General features: G+C 36.9%; 2 protein-coding genes across 2 annotated transcripts; both read right to left on the bottom strand.

The window, feature by feature from the left end:
- Window positions 1-329: 329 nt before the first annotated feature.
- Window positions 330-8,704, bottom strand: LOTGIDRAFT_156607 (hypothetical protein; the record flags this gene model as incomplete). The annotated part of the gene is made up of 10 exons (XM_009047238.1): window positions 330-667; window positions 1,177-2,388; window positions 2,731-2,905; window positions 3,185-3,553; window positions 4,074-4,794; window positions 5,241-5,401; window positions 6,192-6,362; window positions 6,948-7,184; window positions 7,648-7,820; window positions 8,365-8,704. 10 exons carry the CDS (start codon window positions 8,702-8,704, stop codon window positions 330-332), a joined length of 3,897 nt encoding a protein of 1,298 aa, XP_009045486.1.
- Window positions 8,705-9,224: 520 nt separating this feature from the next.
- LOTGIDRAFT_156606 (hypothetical protein) lies at window positions 9,225-20,031 on the bottom strand (the record flags this gene model as incomplete). Its single annotated transcript, XM_009047237.1, has 11 exons — window positions 9,225-9,746; window positions 9,992-10,185; window positions 10,586-10,682; window positions 11,088-11,234; window positions 11,743-11,865; window positions 12,518-12,709; window positions 13,212-13,336; window positions 14,058-14,213; window positions 14,978-15,148; window positions 16,432-16,625; window positions 17,132-20,031. 11 exons carry the CDS (start codon window positions 20,029-20,031, stop codon window positions 9,225-9,227), a joined length of 4,821 nt encoding a protein of 1,606 aa, XP_009045485.1.
- Window positions 20,032-21,957: the final 1,926 nt, after the last annotated feature.

Below are 21,957 nucleotides of genomic sequence, written 5' to 3'. Positions count from 1 at the left end.
CTACCTCTTGTTAAGAGAATAGGCAAGTAAAAAAGTAGAAAAAAATAATCATGATCTGTCTCACCTCTCAGTGAAACCGTCGTTAACGAGCAGAAAATAAATACACAACATAAATTGTCAAGGCACAAGAATGCGACAGAGTCATCATATAGAAAATTTGAAATTATAACAAAATAGCAGAATGTCGGATTACTCAGATATCAGATATCACGGAATACATTATATATTATATATAGAAATATACCGTCTTACTATTGGCTTTATCACTTTGAATTGAGTTTCATCACTTTTCTGAATGGATATTGCATGGTTTATCAAACAACACTATTTTAAGCATCAGATTCGTTTTCGCTTTTAATCTTATCGTTGATTTCCGTTTTCTCCTTATCATTTTCTCCATTATCCTTAGCATGATCATTAATCTTATAAGCATTATCATTATTATCATCATCATTATCTCCGAACGAACTGCTAATGTACGGAAGTTCATCTATTGAATCGTCATCATCGACCAATTCCATCTCAACTTCAGTTTTATTTTTATTGGCCCCTGGTTTATAAAAATGTGGTCTTTTATAAGCTTTCAGTTTGTCTTCGATTGTCCCCCCGACGCCTATCTCTTCATGATGGACTCGAAGAGCAGTCAAACCTTTTTTTCGTTCCATATCTATAAAATACATTAAACAACAGCATAAACAACATAGAACTCTTGTTAAGGTATTCTTTGGAGAAGGGCAGTGAAAGTAGTATTAGACTGCAGTGTTTGATTGCCATTAATTGAAGGGCTATAACAACGATATAATATTCTGTATTCAGTTTTAAATTGCTGTACTGTGGGCTAGTGAGTATAAATCAAGGAGCCTGAATACCGACAATCTTTGGTGTAAAGAGATTAATAGTAAAACTTATATGTGTAACAGGAAGTTTAATGACGATATTTGGATAAACATATTCTGTGGATTCACCTATTTGATAATTATGAGATTCTAATGGTACAAAGCAATTGACTAACCAAACTTAAAAAAAAATGGCATTCCTGTGAAATTGGTATTGTGCCGTTTCAACTTGCCCATCTGTCTTTTAGTAAAAACTCTTAAAAATCTGATACTTTTGGGAATGTAATGGCCGAGATCGAGTTAAACAGTGGCATTTCGAATTGTTTGGTACCTAACTTACCCGGCTGTCGTCCAGTAAAAACACTTAAAAATGACTGCCAGATGTAAGATATCAACTCCATATCCACTTCCGCTTCGTCCACATCGGGATTCTCTGAAAACGCCATGACATCGAGCAAAATGGCTAAAAATAGGTTCTGCATGGTCAAACCAACAAGAACAACGAACAGACAGAAATAGAGTATAGTAATCCAGTAATCTTGAACCTCAGTATTCGTGTGTTTGAAGTATGGACTACCCATAACAGCTGTAAAAAGAGTTTCCAAACAGTAAAAGAAGCTTTTGTATCCAGTGGACATTCTTCCAAACAGCAGTAAACCAGCAAAGCTGAAGCTCAGTAACATAGTAATGATGTAGAAAGCAAGACCAGGCAAGACTCGCGAGCTTTGCCACAATACAGTATAGATTTTAATCGTGAGTTTAGAATGTCCCAAGGCTTTGATCAATCTTAATGTAGCAATTGCTGTTAACAGTCCCAGGAACATGACAAAGATTCCATCCCAAAGGGCTACATGATAGAAGTTGACAAACAGTCTGTTATTGTCCGCATATTTTGCCAAAGCATCTGATGTGAATTTTTCTCGTATTGCATACATCGCTATTGTTATTATGGCCACCGCCATCATTGTAACCTCCACCACGTTCCAAAAGGATCTGAAATATCTCAATCTTTCCTTGGCCAAATCAATAATAATCATAATCACATAGATAATGATATACACCAGCAGGGCGATTTCACAAAATAGTACATATTTAGCATTGGCACCTTCGTGCTGACTTGGTCTGAACGGGAATACATTCTTGAAGTTCAGAGCTCCACCTGTCTCAGGAAATTCCGTCAACAAGGTCACGTATACGAATATATTCAGATTCACATTATAGAGCGTAAACTCAAAGAAAACGGCACGAGTATGGCGATCAATCCATCTAGCTGCATGTAATTCTTTCAGAGATTCGAAAGAAATAAGTTTATTGATGTCTAAATTAGCAATGTATCCCCCTCCACCGTATGTATTATGGTATCCACTTATTGGGTAGCCCCATATATCACTGGCTGATGTGAAGGTCCAAGATTCATGTGTTAAAGCCAGTTTCTCATGCTCGGCACAAGGTGTGTCTGTCCATCCAATACAGTAGGTATCCGTGTCTTCTTCTGTCATCCAATACCCCGGAATGCATCGAGATTCGTTCATGTATTTCCAATCACAGAAAGCTAAAATAGAAGATAATAATCGATGTCAAATTTCTTTTTGAAGGTTACCTCCATTGTAGTCTGGTCCCGACACTATATTCTTTATTTGTAAAGTGTTGTCCCCCTTGTAATAAAGTGATTTTTTTACTGTTGATAATTTCTCTTGAACGTGAAAATTCGCGCCAATTTTTTTAGGCTTCAGAAACAGATTTCCTTTCTTCATTTGCTGTATTCACTGGCCTACATTACAATCAAATCGCTGCATTCTGTACGTTTTCGACCTTCGGAAAACTGATGCAATCGCACAATATATTTCTCCAAATGTAGTGCTAAATGGTGCTCACAGTAAAGATGGAAACTTACTTTGTTTAGTTCTGACCTGACGGAGACGAGGAGGACCAACTCTAAAGTTATTGAGGTAGTAAGAAAACATCCTCGCACTGGAGACCATCCTGTACCCTCTATAGTCTCTTTCTTTAAACATTCTAGGTAACACTGTGTCATTTAACCATTCAAAATAGGTCTCTCTACTTCCAACCTGGAAAATATCAATTACTCGTTATTCCGGTATACATATCGTACTATATGGAATTGGGAATCGAACGAGAATGGTCACTGAAAAAATATAACAGTCCGTTCTGTTCGGGAACTGTCGGAGGTGTTAACATATAACAATATTTCGCTATATAGCGAAAAATCATTAGATATAACCTTATGATTGATAGCCAAGTATAGTCACCTTCTTACGACGGGAAAGGTTTGAGAATCAGAAATTGTTTATTAAATGATTATTGGGAAAATGTTGTAGCCTACTCACTGATTCAAATGTTCTGCCACTACTCTTATAAGCAGGGGTGATGAAATTGTTTTCGACATATCGATCCAGAAAATAGGAATTGACATCTCTGTTACTGTAGGATATGCTCAACAGAAACCAAAGGAACAAAGCATTTACAGCCAACTCTTTCACAATCTTCCTCATTCTATCATTTCGTTCTCTCTGAAGCTTCATCTGGTAAAACTGTTGATCGGAATAGGGACTGGAGAACTTGAGAATCTTTCTACCAGAGTTTGGTAATCCCTTGTGCTTGGCTAATAGCTGTATCTCTTTCAGATCATAATGTGTGGGTTTGTTGCTTCTGATGGCCTTTAGAAATATTGCAAAAATCACTGCCATTACTATAACCTGGAAAAATATATCTTACAGTTGTTAGTGAACAGTTATACATGTGCATGTGCGTTTCTAGGAAACATTAGTTGAGGGTTCCGAGCAGGGGCCACACAATTTTTCAGGGGAGGGGGGGTGCATTGCCCCGGAGAAACACCACTATACATATGAGTCTATAAAGTGTTTAACTTATTTTTTGGTTTACCATGTTAAAAGACAGGTGGCAAAAAGTTAATGTCTGTCAGACGTCGTTTTCGCAAAAATAAATATGCACAGAACAGAAAGTTCAAACTCTGCCCGATTGGTCAAACGCCTTGATTGGCTAATCGATAAGCATCTAGTCCAGAACACTTGCTTACTCAGTTTAGATCTACTCTTTAAGGATTTTGCCTGTAATGATATTGAATTCTCTATTGATTGGGTAAATTTTAGTTAATGTAAATCGATGCACACTCAGTTTCGTGAACATGCTCACTGTACACTATTGGAAAAGATCATTCTTCATCAATAAGAACCATACTGAAGAACAAATTCGTACCTTAAATGGGTCCACCAGTACAATGGACTGGATAAAAGACAGGAAGAACGATGTCAACCATTCTTCAGATATACTTTGACCCCATTCAGCACTGTACAATATCAAGAAGAACGCCGAGAGAAAAGCTGCTAAGAATACCACAAACCATCCAAAATACACACAGAAATGAGGCAGGACTCCCTCTTTATCATCAACAATATCTCGTATGACTAGAGCCTCTTCTAACTTATTACTGTGTTCAATCTGTTTCTTCATAAATTTAGGATACCAGGACGGGATCTCTCGGATGCTCTTCTTCTGCTTGACGGAGAGTTTCGATTTCCGGAAGAGGAGAATGACCAGAAATATGGGCAAGGACGTAATAAGAATACTAACAAACGATATATACAGTTGATTTACAGAGAACCGGATCGGACCCAGTTCAATCTCACTCGGCTGGATCCGGTTTTTCTGATCCTTGATCTGAAAGAACATGGCGTTGGTGATCATGGTCAACATGAGTAGAGCATAGCAACAGCCAACTCTCTGAGATCTGTAAAAATGACTCTTCACTGGTCGAAGGAACACTGACAACCATAAATGATCATCTGTCACGTGACTTCGAGCATGCTCATAAAACATGGTTTTGAAGTTGTTGAAATTAACAGTTCCGCTGACATGTACCATTCTTTCAATGGTACCATCTTCTACTGATAGCCAGCCCGAACACATAAAATCGTATCTGAAATAAAACAAGATATCAAGTATAAAAACTATTTCCCCATTTTACAGTGACCTTCCCACATTGCACTTTCCACGTCAGTGATTTCATTCTAGTTATTTCCACCCCAGTTGCTACGTTAACTAATTAAAACTGCAAGACGGATTCGGTCCGATTAACAGGAGTAATGACAGTGGCGGAGCCAGGTTTACGTCCGAAGGGGGGCTAAATAGCTGAGATTGCCCGAATTTCTAACATAGTTATGAGATTTTTGCCCGAAAAACCTGCTATTGGGGCTGCGGCTGCGGCTGCGGCTACCCCCCCCCCCCCCCCTCCCTTTGCTCCACCACTGAGTAATGAATCATTAAGTCATTGGAATAGATTTCTTTAAATGACAAGTTAACGACCGCTTCCAGATACAGATACTGATAGATTACTATCTGCAACAAGAAGTTGTCTAATTATACCTGTCATTGGTTTGGATATCGTGGATTTCAATACGGTTCAGATACCAGGACGCCTTCTTGCCCTTTCCAGAATTATCATGCCATACACGGAAACACTGAAGTAAACCAAGCGGTTGTGGAACTGCCATTAAGAAATGCATTACACTGCCAGTTTCAAATTCCTGAAAGTTAGATTACATAAAAATTTTATAACTTGTGGTTGATATATTGACCTTTCTTGATCGGAAACTAATTGGAATTCTGCTGGTAATTCTGCTCTAATTTAGCTAATCATGAATTAATTATGTACATGAGAAACAAACTGGTAATTTTCAAAGTTATTAGAACACCTCTAGTTACTATTCATATTTGTATTAGCATTTTCATTTTCATAAATGAAAATAAGGGAACCCATCTTTAAAAGTTGATTATCTGCTACCAGTGCTAATTGTTTTATGGATCCTAGGTTTCATCTTTCGGATCGTTAGTAATTGGTTTATATATATGATAATGCATTATTCATAAGTTTACGCTTGTTACATTGCAAGACTTTTGATGCAGAACAATTTAATTTATCAATATCAATGGTTTGATCATGGATAATTGTTTCCCTACGATACATTAACGTCATATTCTACATTCGTCTGGAGTGGAGACAGAAAAACTAGGTCTTGTCTTATGCAGATTTTTCCGCACCAGCCGACAACTGGTGGGGAGGCAACCAAAGTACTAACGATCTGGGGCCTTATTCTGGAAAAACTTAACTTAATTTCAGTATTGCAATAATCTGATTGGTCAATCACGAAGACTAATTTGAAATTTGTTATATTATCCAATCAGATTACAGTATTTTGTAAAATCTAGATTTAATCTTATTTAACTATCCAATGAACTATCGGATAACCGTATTACCACGTTCTCTGGATTAAAATTAACAAGATATAGATGGAAGCATGATTATCATTGACCTACCTTTCGAACGCCATCTGACAGTGTTCTGATACCAGTATCACCACGTTCTCCTGATAGATTAAAATTGATATTAGATGTTGTTCCAGCACCAAGAACTAAACCAGTATAGACCGTGACTAGATAGTAGTAATCATCGTCATCATAATTATCAGCTAGTAATGTCACACCCCACTAAAAAAGACGCACATGTATCAAGTAAGCAGTATAAATGTGCGGGCACACGAGCGTTCTTGGTCGTAGACTTTTGTCGCCGATTAGAGTCTTGTCTTGAGTTTCAACGACTGGCATGGGTACACGAGGAAACAAAAATCTCCAGTCGGTCGTTTTCCACCTTGTCGAAAACCACGTGCGGGACATGCAATTGAATGGAAAAGGAATCTGATTGGATGATGGCGGTCTGTCTTGCAGACAATTACGGGCACACGCGCGATTTTACTCAAGATTCGAGTCGGAGACCAAGACCGCTCGTGTGCCCACACCTTTAGAAGTGCGGATTCTCCGAAAGGGATGCCAAGTTGACAAGCCAATGAGGATAACATATGGCTGAAAGACAGGGAGACCAATTATTCAATCCTATGTCATGGTATATAATGAATTACCGACACAAATTAACATATGGCCTTCACAAAAAGCTTTGAGACGAGTCTTTGTACTGGAGACCATTATTGTTGAATTTAAGCTTCGGTGCTCAGAAATATCTTGCTATATCCATACCCCTAATAGTCTTTGTTACAATTGGTCCAATATACCACTTACCTGTAGCTTATCACGACTGTCTCTCCAATGTCCCCATAGTCCAGCCAGTATAGCAACTAATGTTATTATCAAGATAGTTGCCAATACGGCAGCTTGAGATTGAATATCGAATTTACTGAATACCGTTGAGAAGTCGATAGAATTCGGTGGCGTGAAGAAGGAACTAGCAGTCAAAACTTGGTTGTTGTCTTGTTGACAGAGACAAGTTGTCCAATTCTTCAACAGATCCTTTTCTACCTAAAATATATACACGACGCATTCAGAAACATTTCAGAATATTTCTATATCGCTTTACTCTTGATGTATTAGTAGCCCTGTTTTATAGTGAAAATATTTTGTTGCTGTACAAGAGCCACCCATTCAAACAACTGTAGATATAAATGCACCAGTTAAGTCCAAGGGGAGGAGGGGAGGGTTGATATCTGCGATTGCCCGAATTTCTAACCTAGTTATGGGTTTTTTGCCTGAAGAACTTGCTTTCGGATATGCGAGGGGGGGGGGGGGGGGGTGGTGGCCCTAAGAACAACCCCCCTCTGTTCAGGGGGCTATGGTTTGAAATCAACCCTATAAGCGTTGCTATGACATAACTGATTTTTAAGACAACAGGGTTTTTGCCCTCATAGAAAAAAGGCCCTAGTTACGGCCTTGTATCTATTGAGAAGCGTAGATGTGGTTCAAACAACAATGTTTGTCGGTTTACCTCACAGTTATCAGGATCCCAATCCTCTTTCACACCATTCCAAGTCGCACAGTTAAAAGCCATTATGCGTATATAGTAAGGTGCTTCTAAAGGATTATCAGAATCCGCGTTACCACCAACTCCTGATTGAGTTGTGTTCGCTACTGCTCGTTTCCGTCGACTGACTGGATCAACTGGAAGATCAAATGAAATAAATTGGAGCATAAAAAACCAAAATACTACCGACCCGACCCGAAAAAACATCATATTGGCCCTGTATGTCCCCCTTTTTTATATTCAAATATTGTATGGATGTATAGTCTGCTAGATCGTTGGAATATTTACATGACCTTTTGTATTTTTTTTTGCATATCAGACACAGAAGAAAAAGTGTGATGATTAAAATTTCAAAATGACTACATACTACAAATTAAACTATCAATCTCCATTGGATGAATGAAAAACTTAATGGTGGCTTTACTTTCTGAAGTACACTCTTCAACTCTTTGTTCTGTGGGTAGTGGCGTTTCTACGGAGAGGAGCATGGTCCCCCAGAAAGGATACTTTATCAATATACAGCCTGTGGTCCCCCCCCCACCCCCCCTGGAAAATTTTGTGGCCCCTACTCGGCCCCTAAACTAATGATTCCTAGAAAAGCCACTGAGTATGTGGGTAATATCTGTTAGCTTTTAGAACCAATGGTTAACTCATTCTTTACATTATAGAGATAGCTCCTACCTTGGTAAGGTCTCAATCCAACAAAACCAGCACCCAATCGTTTTAAATCACCAGGTGCGATACATGCGTCATACTGTTCGGTCCAATCATCTACCTCATCACCAATAAATGCCTTATCATATTCAAAATCACTAGGAGGTACTATACTTCTCCAAAACATGTCGTATTTAATATCTAACCGAGTTGGTCGTACTGATAGGCAGACATATTCGTGTTTATAACGATATATAAACCTCCAGTAGAACATAAGCGATGCATCCTCATCAATGAACTTCGGATCAGCAACATAGACAAAGCTGGTATCCTGTGAGTGGGGATAACCAACTCTTGGTCTCTTCATTTTCAACAAAGGTGCATCTGGCTTTTTAACAGCGGCTCGAACTACCGGTTCTGTAAATATGGGCGAATTTTCTCCTTGTGTATAGATATTCTTTTTCACCAAAACTGTCTGAAAACGAAATGTACCTTTTACGTTAATGAAAATGGATTTCAACTACCAACGATCAGCGGCGGGGCCAAGTTTACGTCCGAGAGGGTGAAATACCCGAGGCTGCCCGAATTTCTAATCTAGTTATGAGATTTTTGCCCGAAAAACATGCCTTCGGGACTGCGAGGGCGCGGGTAACCCCTATTCATATGTGGAAGTACATCAACCATAAATGAAGTATTGTATATGTAAAGTGGTATCAGGTGTCTAGAAGAGTAAGCGTATTCTGCCTGATGTATTGGCGTGAAATGAGCTTTCCTTACTTATTAATTGAAAACTGGAACTATGGGAATTATACTGAAAGATATTTCAAGCGTTCTGCATTGTCGAGTTTCACTTGTATTGATGTTTTACTTTTGTAATGTGTCAATTGTCATTTGGGTGTATCTTCAAAAGGTGGTTGACCCAGGGGTTTATCAAGAAATTCCCCAAAAGGGGGGTGACCCCCAGAGCCATCCGTACTAGCGGTTTGACCCCCAGGGCTACCCGTACTACCAGATGGACCACCAGTACCACCAGTTTGACCCTCAGTACTACCAGTTTGAACATCAGTATTACCAGTTTGACTACCAGTTTGACCCTCAGTACTACCAGTTTGACCCTCAGTACTACCAGTTTGACCCTCAGTACTACCCGTAACACCTGTATGACTCTCAGTACTACCCGCAACACCAGTTTGACCCTCGGTAATACCAGTTTGATTGCCTAACATCAGTTGAGCTATTGTAGTCTTAGCTCTTTGTCTTGCCAGAATTTCTCTTATTGTTCCTTTTGTTAACTCTGATGCAAAGTTTCTATTTATAGTTTTAAAGGTGGTATTATCTGCTGTAGCTTTATCCATTATTTCAAAGGAGTTTTCCCATATTTTTTCACAAACTCTCTCTGTTTCCTTAGCCTGCAAAAGATTAAAGAAAAGTTCATACTATTAACAAGACGTTGTTTCTGCATTCAATGGTTATGCGGACGAAAACGTATTTTTACTGTGGTTCCTTCAGTTTCAAGACAAACAAAGTTTGACTAGACAAATGGTGACTATATCTAGAAATTTAAAGAATAACAAAAAATCTATTTTAGTAACCAATTCGATCAGACCGCTAAATTAATCAAGTTAAGTTTTTGCGACACTCTGATATTTCTTACATTTTCTATAAAACGATCAATATCTGCTGCTTTTCTTCTATTGATAAGTTTAGCGAAGTATTCCTGTTCGTAGGGATTAAAACCATCTCCTTCAGGATTCCAATCAGTATTGGAATAATCAACACCATTAGGCAGTTTTCCTGTCATATCTGGTCCACCTAAATCAATGACTTTATCTTGCAATGTATTTATTGCTGAAAGAAAATGCAAAATATAACGATCGGTGCTAAACGAAGCTGAACAAAAACCACATCAATCTCGTGAACTTTTAAGAAATGAAAATTACTTTATAAGCACAATTCCAAAATGTGTCACTACGAGTAGGGGCTTCTAACGATAATCACTTTTTTTCCATAATACTCTTAGTTCACCATTTGTTAGACCCACCGTTTAATTCAAAAAGTCTGAAAATGATTGCGATTCTGTAAGGACTACAAGAAAGTTTTGATGATTTCCTATATCTTCATGGGCAAAAAAAAAAACCACCAACCGTACGTAAATAATAACTTTCTAATTCTCGATATTCAAACCGAATATTACCAAATAATTGTCTATGGCTTATTGTAAACACATATGTATTAGGGCTCTATATACCTTCCATTGTCTTCAAAATGTCTTTAATTATAACAGAAGTTTCCAGTTTAGCAACCAAAGAATTACTGAGATCCTCGGCTGTATTTGAGATAGCACTCTGAAAAAACGATGTTATACATAATCACATCCTTGTAAAACCAGTATATATTACAAACCCTATGAAAACGCATATGCCTAGCAGACTGTGTAATCCGAAATCTATTAGGCTCTGAAAATGCCTCCGGATATGAGGATTGTCGTAAAACTCCCAAGTTTTTTTTAAATAAACTTCTGCCACTATTGTTACTACAGTATTTGGGACATTTGCTACACGATGTACTTGGAACATGTAGTTGAGTTTCATAGTAACTTACATAGAGTAATACGAAATTACATCAGATGGAATTGTAAAATAGAAAGAAGACACCCCTCCACGAATAACCACACCACGCCAAGCCACGCCACGCAACACACACCACGCTAAGCTACGCCTCGCCACGCCACGCCACGCCACACCACTTACCTGAGCTCTACCTGTAATGATTTCAGGATTGTCTATTAAAGAAGCTAGCGAGGAGGAAGCTATCAAAATATCATTTAGTGTTAATGGTGCTGTCCGTGTTGTTTTATTTACTGTATCAGTAAACAATAAAATTACACCTTCCATTACCTGCAAAAAAAAAACAGGTAAATTTCAATCATATTCAATTCACTAATGAAAATATAAGATTACTATTGGCCATTTGCAAACTCAACTTTAACGTCTATTAATATAACTTTGGGTACCACTGTTGTACTTCTGCAATTTTCAAATACGACCCCTCCCTTTAAGTGGCCTTTTTATGATGGGGCCAAGTAGGGGCAACAGAATTATCATTGGCTCACGGCCAATTCGTTCACTATGTTAAAGAAAGGAAACTTGAAAGTAGGTCCAGCCTCTATTTTCTGCCGCCACAAGAAGCCCCATCCCCTAAAAAACCTCACTGCTCCCTTACAAACTGATATGTTGTACTATACAACAACAATACAACGGTGCAGTGTACACAAGTTTTTTTGTTTATACATCGATAAACTGAAAAAATGTTCAGGTCATTCCTTAAATATTTGGGCTAAATTTGTCATATATGAGGAAGTATACCATATGATTAATATAGTAAAAGTTAAATCTAAATTCTTACATTTTGGAGTCTTTGTTTTTTCGGATCTATAATCCTCAGTGAGTCAACGATGGTTTGTCTCGCTGTTATAGAATCATTCGATTGAATCAAACCAAAATCCTCTATTGGTGACTGTTCTAATGGCTAAAAATATTAATTAAATGTGACACGTTTCAAATCAACTGGAAAAGAAAATGTCTCTAAGAAAAAAAAAAATGTTTATATGACTTTGCTAATGAAGTATAAAGCAAAACGAAAAACATTCAAATGAGCCCAGGGGAATAAAACAAACTCAAAAAGATACACAAAAACAGTGAAAAGCATTTAACGAATTGATCAAAGTGCTGAAGGATTATAGTTGACAACACGAAAAGCTAAAGGGGTTGTGAAGAGGTTTTCTAAAAACAAAATTGTGTATCGGGACACAAATAACACGAATTTGTACCAGTCCAATTTTCAGTCAGACGTCTGCTCTGCTAAAGATTGTAACGATGTTTCTTAAATGGTTTATGTGTATTTGTGCGCCATTCCAATTTTCGATTAGATGTCTGTGATTCCTGCAATTCCACAAAAAGACGTGTTTGATGACGTCACCCATCGCAAAATATGCTTTATGACATAAAGCCCTTCGCAATTAGTGACGCCATCAAACACTTAGTTTTAGTGGAATTGCAAGAACAACAGATATCTGATTGAAAATTGGAATGTTACAAATTGATGCTATCTGTTGTTTTTATCGGTACAAATAAAATGTAACTATGTTGCAATTACCCTGTCTTATAATCATTGTACTTACAATTGTATTGAGAACTGCGCCATATGTTGAAGCAGTCATAATACCGATTAAAAAACTATCATAATTCAATGTAACGTTTATATCTTGTTCAATCCTTTGGTAGAATTCCTCTAGAATTTCATCTGTCGTAATATCAGTACTATTTGTTTCGTTTCTTGCCTTTGATAAATAATAATCTAAAGGTGCTTGTACCTACAATAATAAAAGCCAAAAAACCTTAATTTGTAATGTGGTTGGAGCAGAAACAGAAATATTAAATTGTTTTATATTCATAGAAAAACAACAATACTAAAAGAACACGACGTTTATCAGACAACGGTATTTTGATCTCTAGACATGAAAAACGGATATAATCAATACAAAGACACAAAAATAAACCTCCCGTTTTAAGATTTCGTGGCGTTACAGACTGTGTATGTAAGTAAAAATTTAGTAAGTAATGTAGTTTGGACTTTGATTATATGAGCAGAAACAAAAATATTAAAACACGACGTTTAAAGTGAAAACGGTATATTTGTTCTCATGGAATGCCAAGTAACAAATTACAACTCGGATAGTAGCGTTTCAATAAAGATTCTGCTTTGTAAAAGCAAGCTTGGTTTTGACACCTTCATGAACTTTCTTTTATTTCATGATTTTAGTTTCACTTTGCTGTCAAATACAATAAATAAAGTACACCTATAAAAACACTTACATTTACTATAAATTTTTCATTGGCTTCACTTCTCACAAAATCCATTATTTTAACGACCACCTCACAATCATAACTATCTCGTTCGTCACAGGGTTGTAGAAAGAAGGGTGGAGTACTCCTTTCACCTTAAAAACAAATTCAATGTAAATTCCTAAATAAATTTCAATATATGTACGAATAGCAGCTAGATAAACCCTTAAGAAATTTGGTTTTGTAAAGGGGAAGCATACACTGCTTGCGATTTGGAGGGATTTGAGTAGCCATACGTTTCAAAATTGCTGATAAATTTGCAGAACCATGACACTTAGTGTGTAAATGAATTTCCATCTTACATTCCAGATGAGAATAGCATAAGAAATTAACTCGGTTCGTTCTGCATGCGAGTATTTTGTTCCAACAGTGGGTCGATAAACTGGTTGCTATTTGGAGGGAGTGTCGGTACATAATCTCCTGATAAATGTGTGAAAATCATATAAATGAGTGATTGAATGAATTTCCATCTTCCATTGCATCTGAGAATATCTAACAACATAAATTCGTTATTAACGTTCGGTTCGTTAAACAAGAGATCGGTTTTCTTGTATATTGTTACAATGTTCAACCCAGGGCCATGAGACAGTTGCGTTTCTAGGAAACATTTGTTGAGCGGCCGGTCAGGGGCTACAAAATATTCCAGGGGGACCACAGGTCATTCTTTCAAAATGATAAAAAAAAAAAAGATTGAGGGAGTGTCGCTCTATAATTAGCGGAATGAAGACAATGAGTCAAAAGCTATCCCGGGTAACTGTACACATAACCTCTTTAATTATTAATACCACTGAAAGACAAAGTTAATGTTACACTTACTGCCTTCGTAAACAACAAAAGTCCCCAGTCTGGTGAACTGTTCCACTCTGTACACTACTGGTTCACCTCCATCAATTAATGCATCTCTATCTCTTCGAAACGATTCATCCATCCAACCATCACAAGTTACTTGAAACTTAGTTACAGTTGCAAATCCTTCATAATATAATGAAAAGAAAATAAGACACGTGTTGTATTTGCCTATAAAAGTGTGCTGTATTTTCTTATTAAGGTCTTGTATTTGTCTGGCAAAGAATGTTGTATTTACGTAATAAGACGTTGTATTTACCTGTGAAAGGGTTTGTATGTATCTGTAATGGTGTTGTATTTACCTGTAAAGGGGTGTTGTATTGATCGGTAAAATGTTTTATTTACATGTGAAGCGGTGTTATATTTACATGTAGATTTGTTTTATCTGTTAAGGAGTGTTGTATTTACATATTAAGATGTTGTATTTAATCAGACGTTGTAATTATATCTTAAGGACTTTTGTAATTATCTGTAAATGTGATGTATTTCCCCATTAAGAGGTGTTGTATTTACCTCTTACGATGTTGTATTTGTCTGACAAAAAGTGTAACATATACATGTAAATGTACACTTATATATGTTAATCGATGAAGGTGATGTAAAGTGTTATTTTTATTTGTGAATCATGTTGTATTTACATGGAAATTTTTTGTATTTACATTATAAATAAGTTGTATTTTTATATAAATGAGTTGTATTTACATATAAAAAGGCGGCAATTACATGTATTAATATATGTGGCGTATTTACATATAAACGGGTTGTATTTACATATAAATGAGTTGTATTTACATATTAAATGTGTATTTTTGTATTTATATATAAATGTGATGTATTTACTTGTAAATGTGATGTAAATTTGTTGTATTTACATAGAGTTTTGTATTCACCTGTTAACGTGTTGAATTCACAAACTCCACCATAGGGCCTATAATTAACATCAAATCGTATGGTTGTTTTTGTAGGGTCTTTTCCTGGAATAGTAGCTTCTAGTTCCACAGCATAACTTGCACCTTCTTCAAACAGAAATGGTTTAGCATTGAATTCTCTATCACTTTGAACTGAAATTAAATTTGAAAATAATAAACTACATTCCCTTATTGAGAATTGATATAATTGTTAGTGAGTTTCCGCAAAGTATCATTCACGCATGTCAGATACTGAAACTAAAAGTAGCAACAGTCAATAACAAAACGAGATCCTCAACTATAAAAGAAACATGAAAATAGGCCAAAAGAATTAAAGGGGAACAATTGGCATTTTCGGTGATTGATTTGGGTCTTTATTGTGGTTTAATAGTTTTAATAAGGACTAAAACGCACGAAAATCGCATAATCCCTTCAAATATACCTCAAACTAGAAATTTCACTATATATGTGTTTTTTTATATATGGTATTGTCTCACTAAAATTCGAGTGAATAATTATGGACACACGTGGATTTGAATTCTAAAATAGAGCTATGAACACTATTACTGATCATGTAAGCTAAAAAAAATTCTGTTTCTGAAACTAAAGTATGATTGGTCGAACGGATATTGGAGGTGCTCATGAAGTTGTGAAGAGGATCTCAAAGGTGCACCATAAACGAATTTCATTCAACAAACCGTGATGCTTTATCACAAACTGGAAAGGAGTCGTATGTATTAAATTGCAAAAAGGGAACGTCACACAAGAAAGGAACATAATGTACATGTATTGCTAAATCATCAGGAAATTCTGTGTTGCAACAGCTACTCAATTTTTTGTTGTTGATTTTTTGAATTAAATGACTTCCATTCAATAAAACGATGTTCCACCATAAGTTGACCACTAAATCGTAAATGTTAAATTGCGAAAACGGAACCCTACACTATACTTCACTCAGGAAAGGACCATGTTTAAGATGTAAGCCAATAATCATAATAGAAATCAGTAGAACCCCAGCTACTCAACTTAACAGTTCAGTGGTAATAACTGTAGTATAAATTATAAATGACTTTATGTCGGAAAGAAAATAAAATGATAATCACTTAAACTAATGAACGAAAAAAAAAAGAAAGAAAGAACACAATGGAAATCCATTTAGCAGTTAAGTGGCAATAAATACAAGATGGATTTTTTAAATTTTATGTGGGAATTAAAAGCTTAGAAAGGATAATCATCTGTACTTTTTTCTAAACAGAAAAAAACCCACAAAATGGAGATCCATATTACTCCACTCCCACTATGAAATTAAGTGGGATAAACTGCAAAGTGTACGGCTCGTAGCCAGAATTGATTATTGAGGGGGGCAAGTAATGTATTCGGAGGGTCGTGGTGGTTGTCGTTGCTCAGCAGGGGGGAAAGAAAGATCTGATAATTACCTGTACTAATATACGATGATATATCGACCCAGTTTAATAAATCATCTTGACCAGTAATAACATTATATTTATAAACTGACCAGCTGTAAGTAACACTATTCAATTGTTCAGGAGAACATGACGGGCAGGTGATGGATGAATGGAAATAGGTTATATCATCAGATAGAACTTTCTGTAGACAGTTTAACTGGCAGCTGAAAAACGCAAACTCAAGATAAAACGGATGTAACTTGGTTGTGAACTGAAGTGATTGGCTTCCATATTTTGTGGAAAAATTACATTTCAATCAGCTTTATTTTATTTCGGCATCTTATTTTAGTGGGGTTAAAATTTGCTTTCTAACGGCGTTAACGTCTATACGTCTCCATAACGCTGGGTGGGAACACTGACTCTTGGTAACAGTCGGTAACAAGTTGGCTTGTTACCTGCTGGTCAACTAGGTACCATGGGTAAGAATAATCCTCATAGTAAAGTAAAAATTCTGCTGCCACGACCCACTCAGAGTCATTAATGATGAAAATGAACCTTCATTGCCACAATGAGCCATTTTTGGAACCATGGTCGAAAGCCGTAAATCTCTATTTCTGCCAATGTTGCAAAGAGGATTGGAAGAGCTGAAATTCGTGTCGACGGGTGTATTTAATGAATATATGGCTCTTGCTATGGAATAAAATTGGCGTCGGTCTCAATCGTAGCTTACCTTATTCCTAATAAGGGAGTATCTGCATTACTGAAGTATAAAACCTGGATATCAGTTACTCGTCTTACATCTTTAGTTACCTCTAGCTCTACAAGGTACCACGAATTGGGTTGAACACCGGCGGTGTCGATACCATTTATTATACTCTGTGATGGTAGAGTGAAGCCACAAGGCGGTGCTGAACGATATGATGTATCATTACTATAGGGTGCTGTATATGAATCTACCGCAGCACTGTCAGCTATACGATAACAGTTCCATGAGAACCGCAAATCAGGATCCTCTATACCATGACCAATTTTCGGGTCGAATGAACTCAATTTAGCGTCAAAATTTACTGGTATCCCTATGCTTACTTCCCTCTTGGAACCGAACTCAATGTTTCCAACCAGGGGGGGATCTATCAGTTGAAGAAACATGACATCTGTGATATAATCGTCTGGGTATTCAGGGAAAAAAACCGTAAGTTCGAGACGATATATACCAGGTTCAGAGGTGAAGTCCAGCACAGTAAAACTAATAGAATTTGGATGTGAAATAGCTATATCTTGTAAGGTCGAAGTTGATTGGTTGAATCTTTGTAATTTCCACGTATATCGGATGTTATCTGTCCTGTTTTTACAGACATCTGTGATGGTAGATCTTCCAGTAATGGTCTGTGGATTAGATGAATAGATCTTCAAGGCCGTAGACACACTGGCGTAGACTCGATCAAACATTCTGGACGAATCAAAACAGACACTGAAGACTAAGTATACAGCTTGTAAGGTCTGTTCTGATAGATAGTTAGAGCAGGTAACCAAGAGGTTCTTTTCACCAAGATCGCTATATTCAATGACTGTCTGTATTGTATCAGTACTGTTGTCCAACAGATCTCCAATAACAGTTATCCCAGCGTCGGTATAGTTGAAATAACATGATATATTCCTCACTGGATACGTTGTATTGCCCATACTGATTATGGGAGCTATAGTGTCAGCGAATGTGTACCTATCTTCAGTGGATATTTCCAGTCCTTGGATCTTATTTTCAATATAAATCGTATCATTCAAATCCAGTATCTCTATGCCTCGAACAGAAGAAAAAGTAATCACAGGTGTAAATATACCAGCTTTGATGAATACGTGAGATTCGGTTGTGGGAGCTCCGGTACTAATAACTGGGTTAGATTGGGGTGGAATAGTAGTTGCTGTATATGAACGGCTAGTATCTGGGGATCCATCACCCCAATCGATGCTTATACTATGATCGTCCGATAAAAGATGGCGTTTTACCGTGAAATCTATACTAGTCGTATCCGTTTGACCAATTCTACTGGATATTAAAATAAATTCCACAGTTCCCGATCGTATATATTTTCTCTCCGTACGCTGTCCACTATAGTATTCAAAGTATATCGTTAGTAAATTATTGCCCCTGACACTGTAGACATGGGAATCATTCAGTCTGGTCATCTCGGTGTATTTCATGGTTTCGGTGGATTCCCAGGTTATTCCGTACGTCAGGTTTACTGGTGGGATGGTAAAGTTAAATATATTGTATTGTATATCAAATGTTATAGGGTCAGAATTGTTCATGAGAAGAAATTCATAGTGAGTTATCTCGATCAAGGTAACGTTCATAAGTTTGGTTTCCACTTCCGCAAACATCAATTCGGAGCTAACCCTATTTTCACATTCGAAAGATACATTCATTGATCCTTCAGTGGTAAATACATACGGCACAACAATAGCCAGTCCGGTAGCGTCATAATTTAGTAGACAACAATTTGTTATGGTTATAGTTACTCCATCACCGAATTCATACGTACAGGTAACATTCGTAGGCGTTATTTCAGCAGCTCCACTGTCGGAATACACCGAGAACTTTGCTAGCCCTGGTGGTACCAATAGCAAGTCGGTAATATCAACTTGTAAATTAGACGGTGGTATTGCATATTCAAATATTACAGCTGTTGACATTGATTTGGAGTAAGCATGATTACTTGCACTGAAGCTGACTATGTAAGTTCCTGAAGTGTTGTAATTCAAGACCGGAATTGTAATATCTGTGTAGCGTGTTCTCAGATGTTCTATGCCATTATTCTCTAAAATTGTCCCCTCACCAAAATCGATAACATAATCGAAATTAAAAACAGGTGGATTAGTGTAGTTGAATGACGGCAAGTTTCCTACTGCAAAGGCTTCTGCAGACGGTTGAAATGTAAATAGGGTTAAGTTATCCCAAACTCGGAAGTCCCGTCTGTACAGTTCTAATCGATCTAACGGTGACATGATTGTTACAACTATAGTATGATTCCCGACTTCGTCCATAGTGCAATTTATTGTTTGAATTCCGTCTTGTGTTAAAGTGAATGTTTCATTCGTCACATTAGCCCCACATTCAATCATTAATTCCGTCTTCCCAAACGGGAAGGATGTCCCAGATGCTATTACATCAAAAAGCAACACCGAATCCGGTTCTACCAGTAGAGGAGTTGATTTATCATCGAAATGAATGTTATTTATAGGGTAAACAGTTTCAATACTTAAAAATGAGCTCTGATTATTCACCATATTTGATGCTTCAACTGATAAATTAAAAACGCCTATCGTAGCATATGTGTGTGTTAATTTATAAGCTGAAATGGGACCACCGCATGTCTCCGATACTGAAATTGAATCACCATAATCTACTCCAAATATGACTTCTATATCTGATTGGATCTCCACAGTGACCGTCACCACTTGGTCCAGATAGATGAATAGTGTTTCCGATTCTATTTTTCCTGGACCAACCAATACCTTTTCTATCATGGTACCATTTTGATCTAAGTTAATCTTAATACTAGACATGACAGGGGCCTGGGTGTCATCTTCAGTTAACGCCACGATCTGGTTACTGTCCAAAATACTGCCCATATCGATTTCAGATCCATTGGAGAGTATTATGGCCAAGTTGGAAATTATACCAGCGTAGTTTGTATCTAGCATAGAGATACAAGAAACACAACCGTCAGAATCAAATTTAAAACTTCCATCTCCAGCAACTCTAACTCTTAATAAGCCTGAAAAAGCAAAGAACAAATAACATTCACAACTAACAATGTCACCGAAGAGGTTTCTGTCCAACGCAATTGCTAATGAATCCTTACGGTTTAACGCAATGAATCCTTACGGTTTAACGCAATGAATCCTTACGGTTTAACGCAATGAATCTTGTGTCTTGATTGAAAGAAATTTTAAAGAGGTTTACTTAATTTTTATGTCACACAAAAGCATCAATTTGCCCCATTCCAATTTTCACTCAGACATCCGTGGTTCCTGCAATTCCACTAAAACTAAGTGTTTGATGACTTCACTTCACTTAACTTAACTAATATTTTACGATTTTTGGGAATTGCAAGGACTACAGAAGTGGCTGTAAATTAGATTGGTGCAAATTGACTTTCACTGTAACCCTAATCTTTTTTGGCAGTGATATACCTCAGTCGGCAACGAATTTGAGTGTCGTTTGCTGGGCGATTAGTGCCATGGGTTCGAATCCTTCTCAATGTAAGAAAAATTCTGATGCCTGTGCCAGTGCTTCCGAGAGTCGGCTCTCACCCCTCATAATTTTCCCGGATTACCATGCAGATTGAAATGATAATACAAACTGATATACCGAGCACTGAGTTATATTTACTACGACTTACATCCCATTCAAACCAAGTTTGGTCATACGTTAGGAAGAAGAGCGTCGGATATCGCTTTTACATTGGACCCTACTGGAATTTTCGTCTGATATTCGAGTAGAATGGTAAAAAAATACACTTTGATAATAACATTACATTTTGAAATAAAAATATTTTTGACTTAAAAAACGGGTACTGGCAATTCAAATAAATTGCAATAATTACAAGTGTTTTGAAAATATTTACAGTGGCGTTTCTAGGAAACATTAGTTCACGGGGCCACAAAATTTTCCAGGGGGTTGGGGAGACAGGCTATTCTGTTATAATGTAAAATGCTGATAAAAATTTTAATTGGAAGGGGGGGGGGCAGCCCTTTTCTGGAGGGAGGGAAGGGGAGCAGCTCCTTTCTTAACAAGTACATACAAGAGAGGTAAATATTAAACAGCTTACCCAAGAGCAGAAGAAAATAACAAATTATATCCATTTTTGAAACTTTCCTCATATTACATCTTTCAGGTTAGAAATACTCTTAAACAGTGAGGCAATCCTCTTAACTAGAAAAATTAAAGAGATGACAATGATGAATATTTAATAGAAATTTGTTTGCGTTGCATATATTACTGGAAACAATAGAAAATCTCGAGAGAAATGTAGTCAAGATGAAACTTCTAGGTCGGTAAACGCATCAGTAGAAATGTTCATTAATTATAAACTAACATCCTTAGTGTGTTTGTCATTTCAAAAAACGTCTTCAGAACTCAATACCCAAGATAAGAAACGAACTGTCCGTTGAGATTTCTATGCTTGATTAGATTACAACACTCCCCTCCTCCACCATTATACTTTAAATAACTGCTCTGTAAAGCGGTTTCTAAAAGATTTATGTGAATCGTTGCACCATTCCTATTTTCGATTAAATGTCTGTAGTTCTTGCAATTCCATATAAACTATGGGTTGGTGGTTGGGGGCATATGCCCCCTAGAAAAATGGTTTGCACTTTTCAACAAATCTAAATGTCTAACCTTTTTCTCCAAAAAATGTGTCAGAATGCACAAACTTAATTCATATGAGCTGAAATTTAGACAGGACCATGAATATTGGACCTGATTCTGACCAATGTAAAATAAAGGGTTAATTATCAATACTGAAGCCGAATCAACCGTGACCAGAATTC

The sequence above is a fragment of the Lottia gigantea genome, assembly GCF_000327385.1.
Source record: "Lottia gigantea unplaced genomic scaffold LOTGIsca_11, whole genome shotgun sequence".
Lineage (NCBI taxonomy): Eukaryota > Metazoa > Mollusca > Gastropoda > Lottiidae > Lottia > Lottia gigantea.
The sequence above is the reverse complement of the archived record's forward strand: the minus strand, read 5'-3'. Positions and strand labels throughout refer to the sequence as shown.